The sequence below is a fragment of the Temnothorax longispinosus genome, chromosome 10, assembly GCF_030848805.1.
Source record: "Temnothorax longispinosus isolate EJ_2023e chromosome 10, Tlon_JGU_v1, whole genome shotgun sequence".
Lineage (NCBI taxonomy): Eukaryota > Metazoa > Arthropoda > Insecta > Hymenoptera > Formicidae > Temnothorax > Temnothorax longispinosus.
This window is the reverse complement of record NC_092367.1, coordinates 11613307-11626833: the sequence shown is the minus strand read 5'-3', so window position 1 is coordinate 11626833 and position 13527 is coordinate 11613307. Positions and strand designations below refer to the sequence as shown.

Sequence of the window (13527 nt, the reverse complement as noted above, 5' to 3'; positions counted from 1 at the left end):
TTCTCCGATATACATCTCTATAAAAATCAAGATATATTGTCTAATATTACAAAGAATTTAATATTAATTTTATTATTACTGTAAGGTTTTATATTAAACAAGGTAGTTTATGTAATATAAAGTTATAATTTATTGTTACAAAGAGGGTCTCGGATCTTATTCGGATGAACCGCGTCTCTTTCGTTATTCCGCACGACTCGCTTGGTCGATCTTCTCGCTTTCGGGGCTTTCCAACGACTGTTCGCCCGCCGTTACCGGGTCGAACGTTAGACAAACATACGCAAGGACAATAACATTGCCGATTATAAACACACACAGCCCGCTCAAACCTGCTCGAACATTCCGCCGATGCGAAGAGAGATAAAGCGTATATCACGTTGAGATCCTACACTCGGCCGTCCTGACCGAGTGGTCGTCCTGACCGAGTGGTCGCCCCGACCGCTCGTCTTCCTTTTTTTTCCTAATTTTCATCTTCCGACATGTCTTCAATGTCTTTGTCGTCATTAATCCATGGCTTCATATAATCTGCCGCTGACGATGTCTGAAACGGTGTCCCTCGTGTTCGCCTATCTTTCGTATGACGTAACGATGATTCTTTGATAATCTCATAAGGCCCGAAATATTTATGGGCAAATTTGAGACCAGGGCCCTGTTGTGTACGTCGAATTGCCACAAGGTCTCCCACACGATAAATAAAAGGTTTCTTTCTTTTTCGGTCATAGTTTGCCTTATTCTCTCTTTGTATTTTTTCTATATTCCTCTGGGCTCGTTCTCGTAGCTCGTCTCGGTCGTCGTTGTAAGAGGCGATTAACTCACTCTCCAATAATTCTCTGACATCCGGATTGTCGCGAACGCGCGGATCCACGCCCAGCATCACTCAGAAGGCCGTCATTCCGATACTCCTCTGCAGCGTTGAATTCAAATATATTTGCGCAATATTTATACCAGTCACAAGGCCTCGAATTTGACAATTTCGTCAGCAAAGGTATCAGAGTGCGGTTCACTCGTTCAACTTGGACGTTCGCTCGCGGCACTCCCGCAGTGATCAACTGATGACTGATACCCTCCGATCGGCAGTACTCCTCGAATTCGCGCGACGTGAATGCAGACCCCCTGTCGGACACGATCCTCCTCGGGTTACCGAACACACAGGACTGTCTCTTCAGACGTTCGATCGCGTCCTTCGCGCTCGTTGTTCTGGTCGCATACAGCCACATGAATTTCGAAAATCCGTCCACCACAACGAAAATGTGCACATAATCCTTCTTGGTCGACGGCAGCGGGCCCAGATAATCAATATGGAACGTGTCAAGTGGCACGCTTCCCTTCTCGATCGGGTTGAGAAAACCTTCCGGCTTTCCACGCTTCCGCTCTGCCAAGATACAAGCGACACAGTTCTTCGTCACCTTTTCGACCTCAGCACGTAATCCGGGGATCCAATAATCCCTCTTCAGCAACGCCTCTGTTTTGTTTACTCCGAAATGCCCTTGCTCGTGAGCTCTTCTAATCACCTGTCGCCGCATAGCCGTCGGAACAACCATGCGAATATCGCCATCAGTGTCCCTGTACAAGACTCCGCCTCGAACCAGGTAGTCATTCGATTCAGCTCGCTCGATCGCGTCGAAAATCTTCCTCAGATCGTTGTCCTCTCTCTGCGCCCTTCTCAATCGTGCTAATAGACCCTCTTCGCATTCGCCTATTACTAAGCAGCATCTCTCTAAATTTTTTAGAGTGAAATTTTTACTCTAAACATGGAGTTACTGACCAGTTCACTCAAAAAGAGTGAATATTCGCTCCAATAGAGTGAATTTATTTACTCTAAGGTAAAAAGAGTTGAGTTTCACTCTGATTTTTAAAGTAAAGTTGTCACTCCAAATTTCACTCCAACTTGAAGTGAAATCGCCTTCCCGCTTCCCGCTTCCCGCTTCGAGTGAAGTCATCACTCCAAACTTCACTCCAACTTGAAGTGAAATCGCCTTCCCGCTTCCCGCTTCCCGCGTGTTCAATTGGTCCCGTGTAGAAATTTGTTAGGGATGACCTTACATAACATAAGGCCCCGATTATTTACGAATATATTTACGAACACAAAATTTTATAATGATCCGGCACTGGTTTAATTCTGACATTCACCCGACATTAAGAAATATTATATCATATATCAAATTCAAAATTTTATTACTCTTTTTAAACTGAATTTGTTTCTTAAGATAATTTTTGAAAAATTATATATTTGCGCTGGTTGTGATATATGTAGACTATATATAACGCTTACATCAAATTAAGAAGTAGTCTACCACGTAAGGCAGTTGGCTCACGATGCAGAGGTCCCGAGTTCGAATCCCACCAAGGTAAGTGTGTTTTTCAAATACGAGAAAATATTTATAATCATAGACTGCATCTTAAGAAACAAATTTAGTTAAAAAATAGTAATAAAATTTTGAAATAAATAATTTTTTTTATGTCGGGTGAATAATTATTCAGTGAAACATGTCACTATTTCCAAAGTTGAACAATCACTCCAAGTAAAAAATGAATAAGCACTCTTTCGCAAAGTGAAAATTTGCTCTATTTAGACTGGCAGTATTTTCATTATTCGTAAGAGTGGGATCTCACTCTTTTGGAGTGAGATTCCACTCCAAGAAATTTAGAGAGATGGTAGCGGGTTCCTACTAAAAGCGTCAACGTGAACCATACTTTTACCGGCCTGTGTTCGATCGTGTACTTAAATTCCTCGAGCAACAATGCCCATCGCGCCACACGCACGCACAGATCTTTCGACATCGTCAATGCGAAAGCCCGACAGTCCGTTACAATTTTGAATTCGATACCTAGCAGATATACACGAAATCGCTTAAGCGCTCTAATTATCGCGAGAACCTCCAACTCGTATAGCTCGTATATTTTTTCTCGGCTGGTGTCGTTTTTCCGCTCGCGTAATATACGGGATGTAACAATTGGTCTTCGTTATTCCTCTGCAAGAGGATTGCTCCGTATCCGTACATAGATGCGTCCGCATGCAACTCGGTTTCTGCGCCCACCCGATACAAACTCAATACCAGTCGCTCGCTCAATACAGTCTTCAACTGCCCGAACGCGTTTCTTTCGGCCACCGGAACTTTACATCCTTCCGCAGTAAATTCGACAACGGTCGTGCTATCAAACTATATTTCGGAATGAATTTACGAAAATAGCCGCTCACACAGTCCCAAGAAGGCCTGTACTTGCCGCACATCTCGCGGCTCTGGGAAATGCATAACAGCCTCGACCTTTCGCTCGGATGGACGTATCGTCCCGTCCTAGGCTCGATCACATATCCGAGGAATTCGGCCCTTCGTCGCAAAAAACTACATTTTTTCCAATTAATAATTAATCTAGCTTGGCTAGCAGTCCTTAATACAATTTCGAGATTCTTTAGACCGCTGCTCTCGTCCTTGGACAACACAATTAAATCGTCCATGTAAATCAATACAATCTTTCGCCTCATCAAATCTTTAAAAACATTATTTACAAATCGTTGGAAAACCGACGGAGAATTACACAATCCAAACGGAACTCTAAGGAACTCGTATTGACCATCAGGCACGACAAAGGATGTATATTTTATACTCGCGTCGTCCACACGCACGTGAAAAAAAAACCATTCTTTAAGTCAAGTGTACTAAAAACTCTCGCGTCTTGAAGCTCGTCTAACTGATCTTCGATTAGAGGAAGCGGGTATCGGTCTTTAATTATTTTTTTATTAAGCATCCGGTAATCTACGCAAAGTCTACTCGTTCCGTCTTTTTTCTTTACAAGAACAATCGGGCTCGCAAAATCAGACATGGACGGCCGAACTATGCCTTGCTTCTCCCATTCGTCGATCTGCGCGTTGACTATGTCCTTTTCGCTCTGTGATAAACGTCTCGCCTTCTGGTATACAGGTTCGTCATCTTTCAATATAATAGACATTTTTACGTCAGTTTCGCTCGACAAATCCGGCTTATAATTCTCAATTAAATTTATTATAGCGCGTTTGTGCTCGATGTCTTGTACGCCCGATACATCTATTACGCCTTCATCCATTACATCAATCGCGAATATCTCAGGACACGCCTCACTATCAACTGCTTCCTGGTGTGACGGGCTAATCACAATCACGCTTCTCTTAAAGCTAATATCTACGGTACTCAAAAAGTCCGTCCCGAGAAGCAAACCGTGTTGCGTGACCTCGTCGGGAACAACTCGGACCAATACGACCCCCCATTCCGCAAAACTCTACTGTCTTAGATGTCCGCAGTTTCGGTGCCCCGATTATCGCATACTCGATAGCCCGCATAATCGAATTATCGCTGCCCGTGTCAATTAACGCTGGAATTATTCGATCGGCTATCACTACGTTCTTCATGCATTTTTTATTAACTTCCGTAATCGACGCGACAAGTCGGCTCATCTTTTTTTCTACAAACGGCCGCAATGTGTCCGTGCTTACCGCATTTGAAGCACTTCGTTCCCAAATCTTGAATCGGGCAATTCGCACTAACATGCTCTCGCGCGCCGATTGCCGAAGTTGAAGCAGCGCCTAATTCCCGTCGCCGCTCCCTTGGCACTCGCCTCACCACCACTCGATCCTCCGGCCCCGTCGGATCGCTCACGCCGCTCGTCCCTCGACGCTCTACCAGCTCCACGGGCTCCACCGCCTCGCCAAATACCGCGATCCCGCAGCATTACTTTTTCGAAAGCCTTCAAGAGGGCATCCGTTGACGCAAATCCTTGTATGCGCGCCTGGTCGCGCAGTGCTGCATCCGGAATACCATCTATAACATGCTCGATTAGTTCGTCTTCATCAACTGGCACACGATTTCCCATAATTATTTTTTCATGGAGGTATTCGTGAAAAGTTTCCTCCCTGTTCCAGATGCGGTTCTCGAATTTCTTGCGCAACGATTACTCTCACGGCGTTGGAACATCGCCGTGAGAGTTAGACTCCACAATGGCCTCGAGCGGCATGCTCACATACTCCGCTCTTTTGAATGGAACCACTCGAATGCCTTTTTTTCAGCTTCTTGCCGATCAGAATCTTGGTGTGGTCGTCCTCCAATTGATAGGTCTGCTTCACAAATCGCAGCTGCTTCTCCCAAGTGTCGAAATCGGTGGACACGCCATCGAAATCATTCAGCAGATCGCCTATTGTCGTCAGATTTATCCGCGGCTGCATACATGGAGTCGTTCTTCTCTTGACGTTGACCGCTGCTACCTCCTCCTCGTTGCCGACGGCAACCTGCCGCTGCTGCTCACGCAACATCGTTATCTCGCGCTGAACCAACTCAAGCTCACGCTCCGCGAGCTCCTTTTCCCGTCTGTAGATCTCAACCTCTCGCCGAAGCAGTGCACCCTCCAGCACCCCGGCCTTGATACCCGCATCGTCGTCGCCTCCATTACCGCCGTTCTCCTCCGTCATCCACGAATTCGTCGGGTCAGCCTCTACAAGTCGCGCAATCACTTCTGCCTTTGTTCCCGTCGTTGGCAATTTGAGCGCTTTGCACTTTCCTCTTAAATTGGCCAGCGTGAAAGCACTCGGGTCAGACATCTCACGCACTTCCTCAATTTCGTCTCGTTGAATTCTTAATTCCGTCTTTATTCCGTCTTTAAATCTTCGTGATCGTCTTTTTTTTCGCCTTCGTCACAACCGTCGCGACCGCTACACAATTTTCAACGTCTTTCCTCCTTCTCAAATACGTCACCCGCGGAACGATCCCGAATATCCGATCCGATCCCGGACGAGCCCCCAAAAGATGTAAGGTTTTATATTAAACAAGGTAGTTTATGTAATATAAAATTATAATTTATTGTTATAAAAAGGGTCTCGGATCTTATTCGGATAAACCGCGTCTCTTTCGTTATTCCGCACAACTCGCTTGGTCGATCTTCTCGCTTTCGGGGCTTTCCAACGACTGTTCGCCCGCCGTTACCGGGTCGAACTGTCGCTCGTCAGACAAACATACGCAAGGACAATAACATTGCCGATTATAAACACACACAGCCCGCTCGAACCTGCTCGAACATTCCGCCGATGCGAAGAGAGATAAACCGTATCAAGTTGAGATCCTACATTACTAACGACTTATTTATTTTATTATATTACATAAGGACATCCTGAGCAGAATTATGACTTTCCACTCCTTGACCGACTTATGGACACTTTTTATGCGAACAAAGGATAGTAAGCGAGGTTTACCGACCGCTGCGAGATATTATTAGGACCGATTCTGGTACATCATATGAATAAAGGAACGTAAGCGAGTTAATAATTATGTTGCGAGACACTGTAAATTAAGATATATCGATGCTAGATTTTTTATAATTTCGGTTAATTATTTAAACTCTGTATTAAATGACCAAGGTTATTTCGTAAATTTTGTTTTTTACACTGATGGAGGCCACATTTAGAGCCAAAACGTTGGTTTTTGTAATTGATTTGTAATATATATTTATAAGCATGAAGAACGAGTTCGTTAGCCCTTTTTTTATGAAATTGTTTAATTTTTCAATATTTTATTAGAAAACCTTTCTATTTAATAAGATGTTTCAAATGATGAGATAAAAACTTAAGAATAATTTTTATTAAATATTTTAAAATAGCAATATTAAGTTTTATTTGCGCATCACGTATCGCCTGACTCGCATTCGCCGCAATTATTCTATAGCAAAATATTATATTTTTTAAATCAAATTCTAATTTTTTGTTTTAATATATCGAACTTAATATATTGAACTTATCTTTATCTGCGAACATTGTTCCACAATTTCTTTTTTTTTTCATCTTTTAAAATGTATATTTTCTCACAAATTTAATCCTTCCTATTTGCTTTATTCGCATATGTTTTTGTTTTTAAGTAATAAATTTATTATATCAGTATTTTTTGTACATTTAATGAATCGTTTATTCATTCCTTTTTTACGTTATGGAACAGTTCTGATAATTATAGAGATAATTATGAGGTTCTTAATCGTGGATTGTTCCGTATTTTTCTTATGAATTTTTATTCCTCGGATACGAATGCTTAGGCTTAGATACATCTTTTTTGGATCTTAAAATCAACACTTTTGTTATACATACATATATATTCGTATCTTTTTATAATATACCTATACATATATTTACTATTATATCTTTTCCATACTTAATAATTTTGCGATTTTAGATAAAACAATTTTTTTTATAATAAATTATGAATTATGGCGTTCATATAAAAACTATTCTATCTCTTACACGGCATCTTGAAAAATAACGTCTTTTATTTTCTTCTGTTAAATTTAATCTTCTACATTTTTTACCCAACAGAAATATGAAATGATACATACGTTTACATAGGAAACTATTTGATTAGAAGATTTTCTAGAATTAGTAGATTCTAAAGTAGTAATAATATACAAGAAGTGTCCGAATATTTTTACAAAATTTATATTTTTGTAACACGATAATATTATTCTATTTAAAATCTCTTATTATTCAAAAAATTATATAATTACAAGAGAAATTGTTTATGTTTCTGTGAAATAGAAAAAAATTACATAAGGTAATAAACGAATGTTAACCCTCCGAGGCCACACCTCTTTTTTTAATACGCTCCGGCCACACTGGGAGGTCGATACCCAGACGAATTCAGTCTTATAATTCTAATTAAATGTGCACGTAAAAATTCATGAAACATCTTAAAGGTGTTGTTAAAAAATATGTATGTTGCAGAACCCGAAATGTGCTCGATGAACAAAAATGTCGTAATTTTTGGTCGCGATAAGAAATATACACCGAAGCTACACCTGAGTAGTCACCATTGCACCCATAAATAATTTTAAAATGTTTACCAAACATAACTGACATGGCTTAAAGCCTTTCTACAGTACGGATCTTCAAGAGAGGGACTCAAACTAGGGATCCTAGGTGGAGGGACACTGATTATAAAGCCTATATTAAAAATATCAGGCCTGAATTTCTGTCTGAGTGGCCGCCACCCAGTGTGGCCTCGAATGGTTAATAGTCTGTTTTAGACAAAAATCGATAAACATAGAAATATTGCGGATATTAAAACGAATATTAAAAGGAGTATAAAACGTGTATAAAAGAAATCATATAGTTTACTATATATATATATACCATTATCATAACTAATTTTATTACCATCATAAATTGCATTCGTAGCAAAAACAGATTTTTAATCTGAAGGTGACTTGTACGTTTGTATTTATGATTTCTACTATGTGCGACTGTTGAGAAAATATATATATTATATATCCAATAAAAAATTTTTAAAGCGAGATCTAAAAATTTTCACTTTGAAAAAGTTATTTATTAGCAATATTTTTTTACTATTATACCATATTAAGAAGAGTAAGGTATCTTGTTTAGTTATATATCAAGTTATTAATTTCTAACAGATTACATAGCTCACTTTATATATATATATATATCGGTTTCCTATATTTTCTTAAAATTGTCGAATCCTAGAAAGATTTTAGATTTTACGCAACACCAGTAATATCAACTCGTGTATCTATTTTATATATAAAAGGAAATAAAATGGTTAGTATTTATCTCTGTTAGTATTTATCTTTTATTCTTATTAATTAATACATTCTAAAAGGTAGAAAAAATAACAAGAGAAAATATATTCCTTAATTAATATTGAAATTTGCGTGCTTAAAGTAATATTTTGGAATTATATTTTTTCGTAATAAGTATAACATTCAATTGTATAATACTGTTTGCAATAAATTAGCAGTTTTGTGTATACTTCCAAGTTTAATTCAGTGTAGTATTTTGTTTTGTTTGTAAGAGGATAAAAATATTTTGCTATTAGGAGAGACACAAGATATCGATTAAAATCTAAGCAACAGTTTGTAGAACCAAAACGTTTGTTAATACCTCTTCGATTCCAATTAAGGGATATAAAGTTTATGATTTCGTAATGTCTGATATTTAATACACATCTGTTTAATGTATACCAATATATATTTATTTTATAAATTTTTAAACAAAACTATATGTTTATCATATAGAAGTACATATTATCTTTCTTATCTTAAGATATATTAAAAGCATATATATATATATATATATGTAGGTCCAGAGGTATGTTCCGGGACTGTTTACGTTTTTTGAAATGTACAGTCCTGGAATATAACGCATATATATGTAATCAGATTCAAAAAACTGTCCCGAAAATTGCCGTAGGACATGAATTTTTTCCAGGACAGTCCTGGAAACTGCCAAATGTCCCGGAATATACCGATATCAAAAATAAAAGTCCCGGAACATACTTCCGGACCTACATATACATATATATATATATATATATATATATATATATATATATATATCGTTCTTTTTTAAATTTTATAACTTTTTACTTTTGTATACAGTCATTATAAGTTATGATTAAATGTATCTTATACTTTATTATTTTTATTGCTATACACACGTTATTTAATATTATTGAAATCCTGTGTATATCAATGCAAATGATAAACATTATTTGCGATTTCATAAGATATACTTTCATACATGGAAATCTATTCTCGTAATATTTACTTTTACTTTTTACTAATGCATGCATTAATATAAAAGAAATTTATTTGTACAATGGATTAACGAATATTTGTTTCATGTAAATATATACATAGTGTTGTTAAGATGCTTTGACAAAAACACGATAACGTCAGATTCATCCCGCAAAGGAGGATGTTCGAATTTGCAATTTTTGCGAAACGAGATCAAACCTATTCTAATAAATAACATATAAATAAAAACAAGTTCAACGATATATATTATTAACCCTTCGCCCGTAAACTATAATTTGACTGGCATCGTCCGTAATCTGGGTCGTAAATGTCCTGTCGTTATTTTGACCTAGTAAATAGTGTTCAAAAAATCTGAAAAAATTCTGTAATACTTGTATACTATCCTATTTTATAATCCCAAAGTTTATTTAGCGATTTGTTATAAAATAAATTGTTTATAAATAATTCTTTATGCAAAAAATTAATAAAAATCCATTTTTATTAAAAAAATCATATCTCATTGAATTTTAAATCAAAATGAAAAATTCCAACGAGGTTTTATAGTTAAATATGTGTACTTTCAAGAAAAAAATTATGTATATGGGTCATTTTCAAAAAGTATAATTATTCTGAGGATTAAAAATGGCGTTTTTCGGGTTAAAGAAAAATAAGACTTTTAGCGTAATTTTTACATTATTTTATTAAAAAATCATATAAAATCGTTCAAGAACATTAAGAGTGATTTATTCTGTCCAAGAATTAGCACATGACAAACATAAATTTGTGCGATGCTTTTCACAAACGGCATTACCGCAAAGTCCACAACAAAATGATGTTTTAACATCGTCAGCGTAAGGACAGACTGAGCATCTTTTACGTTTGATTTTAGTGTTTGGATTAAATGAAGTAGTACTTTGAACACCTAAAATTTCTTTTTGAGTCTCCGTCAGCTTCTTCAGGCCCAGACACGTGCTCCTCGACTTCTTCGTGGTAGGACTCATTTTCAGAAGCTTCATCCTCAACTGCGTGACGTCTTTCTCGTAAATAATATCTGATATTTGTCGCTTGATCATCCATTGTACTCTGAAAGTACATGTAATTTCTTTTTACACGTGTTTTCATCCACTCACATTTTGAGGTTATATATATAATATACACAATCATAAAAAAATATCACTTATATAAGTTAAAAATAACTGTAGTAATATGAAAATGACGTTAAATTAATTTTACTTACTAGCACGAAAGTCTGGCACTGTCCGTAATCAGGGTCAATATTGGCACTGGACGCACTTTGACTCGCTGCTGGTCAAGCACATACTGGCGAATTCCAACGAAACTTTGGGCATGAGTTCTCCCCACTCCCTACTTTTTTTACGAGGGAAAGCAAGCTCCCCCCCCTTTTCATTTCGGCGGTATTCTATTTTGAATTTTGGCTTGTGCCATTTACGACCCAGATTACGGGCGAAGGGTTAACATTTGTATTTTGTGAACCTCAAACATGTTCAAAATCGAGTTTAAAACTTTAAAAGTCGAATTTTCGAAAAATTCCAAAATTATATTTTTTATTTACCTAAGCCCGTTTTATCTAAGTTCATAGTCAGTGTTTCAGGATCATTTTCACTAAGAATGTACATCGCTTATATCAAAATAGGGCGATGAAGCTGAAATTTACAGAGATTGTGCACTTATATATCCCAAAAACCTGTGTTAAATTTACGATGGATTGTCTGACCCGTTTCTGAGATATTCGCTTTAAAAGTTACAAAAATTGTGTATATATATATATATATATACTATATACTCTCTATGTAAACATCATATTATGTATTTCTGCTCCAGGGGCCCTATTCTTGAATCGTTTTCATGAAACTCGCATGCGAAATTCAATGCTTTTCAAATAGAAAGTCGCATACGAAAATCATTAAGGCAGGCTCGAGAATACGGTCCCTGTACAGTAAAAATTAATGAAATTTTTATGATACAATTTTATGACATCGAGAATTGCAATTACGGTTTTTTAATCTTTTGAATTATATATATATATATATTTTTTTCAATTTTTTAATGATTTATTTAAACAATATCAAGTACAAAAATGAAACAAAGTTGCGATTTTTATGCTTTTTCTGTCTCAATGATAACATATTATGAATTATTTCTGAGACTAACTTTACACTGTTTAATCAAGAAAACAAAATTATACTATAAGTACACGCGACAACCTTCTTAATTTCTAGCAGCGGAACAACATCTTGAAAGAACTGAGAGAGATGAGCTGCCGGATGTTTGATTTCGCTAATATGCTGGTCGTATAAGATAAATTTTCACTAACCATTCTAATAATATTATACAGACTTACTTACGCTCTGTAATACTTGCACTAAAAATAATACTTGTCGATTGATGACAATCGATGAAACACAAGGAATAGAACAATATTCTCGAAAGAACTATCAGATAGTCAAATATTTGGTTACAAGGAGATTAAGAAATAATACTGTCAGAATGCAAAAACAATGGACTAAGGACTAAGGACCGGATTTGAATTTCGATGACCTCTATTACAGTCATAGAAGAGAAGGAAAGGCAAGGCAAACATTCCCTCTCACTCTTTTTTCTCCCATGTTTACATCGCCAAGAGTGACAGAAAAAGCGTCTAATTGATGCCTTTTATGCATGTGTGACCTTATTCTGACTCTTAGGATTTTTCGAAAATTCGACTTTCAAACTCGTTTTTGAACATGTTTGAGGTTCACAAAATACAAATTTTATATATATCGTTGAACTCGTCTTTATTTGTTTATTAGAATAAGTTTGATTTATTAGAATAAGTTCGCAAAAATTGCAATCTTTCTTTGTCCAAATCTTACTATTAGTAACATTCAGTATATAGAGTGATTCACACGAAATGTTATAAATTATTTCGGATATTAAAGATTCGTTCTTTGATATTTTAAGATTTATTAGCGCTATAGAGAGAAAAGAGTATAAGCTATAAAGAGTAAATTATTAGTATTTGTTGAAAGAGAAGGGTATTTATTTTCATTACGTCATGTTATGCAGATTTACAACATGTAAACATTTTTACATATGTTTAAATTATAAGAAACATTTTTTTACAATATCTTTTGATTTGATGAAAATCTTCTCCACTAGTATATATTTTTTAAATGGGGCGGGGGGGATAAAATTATTTATTAAACATTTAATGCAATTTGAATGCATTAAATGTTTAATAAATTTAGCAAAAGATCCAGTATCTCTTTATGAACAACTTTATTCCAAATATTCGATAATATTGCAATTTTTTTTCATTTCCGAGCTCCTTCTCTCTGATATATAAACTTCTGTTTTTATTTTTCTTAGTTATAAAACCAGAGCTATCAAAATATTTGATACAATTGCTTTATATGATAGATTGCTTTATATAATCTTACAGAAACAAGATGCAATATTAATTTAATGATCCAAGTAATCATAAAGATTAGCCGGTGCCTCTTCCTCCTCTCTTTCCCTATGTCCGATTTTCAAATTTTATATTTAGCAATTTGTAATATTTGTATAATGCATATAGTACATACAATAATTATTAACGGAAAGTATGAAAATAAAAATTAATTATATTATTTACGATGATACCAGATATTTGAAAGATGATGTTAATAAATAGATATATATTTCTAAGCATATTAAACATTTAATATCATGATTTCCAATATGTGATATGTTGATCTTACTACATTTTATTTTTGTTGTCAAAGTACAATGAATAATATTTTTATTATATTTTCACAAATATGCAGAATATACAAAATGAATCGCAAGAGACACGACGTGTTGAATTATCTGAACCTAAATATATGTTCTGAATCTGATAAGATGAATATATGTTTCTCTACTAAAAAAAATATATATATATATCTTAAAAAATCGTAAAATATTGTAAAAAATATATATATTAAAAATAAGGACCACCATATATTACAT

The 13527-nt window shown here is 35.8% G+C and overlaps 1 protein-coding gene across 1 annotated transcript in view; it reads right to left on the bottom strand.

Moving 5' to 3' along the window:
- Positions 1 to 9809: 9809 nt before the first annotated feature.
- The window catches only part of LOC139820939 (uncharacterized), a 28293-nt gene continuing 24575 nt past the window's right edge, over positions 9810 to 13527 (bottom strand). Inside the window, exon 4 of the mRNA XM_071791565.1 lies at positions 9810 to 10620. Coding sequence (XP_071647666.1) covers positions 10435 to 10620 — 186 coding nt within the window. The 3' untranslated portion in view covers positions 9810 to 10434. The remainder of the gene's footprint in view (positions 10621 to 13527) is intronic.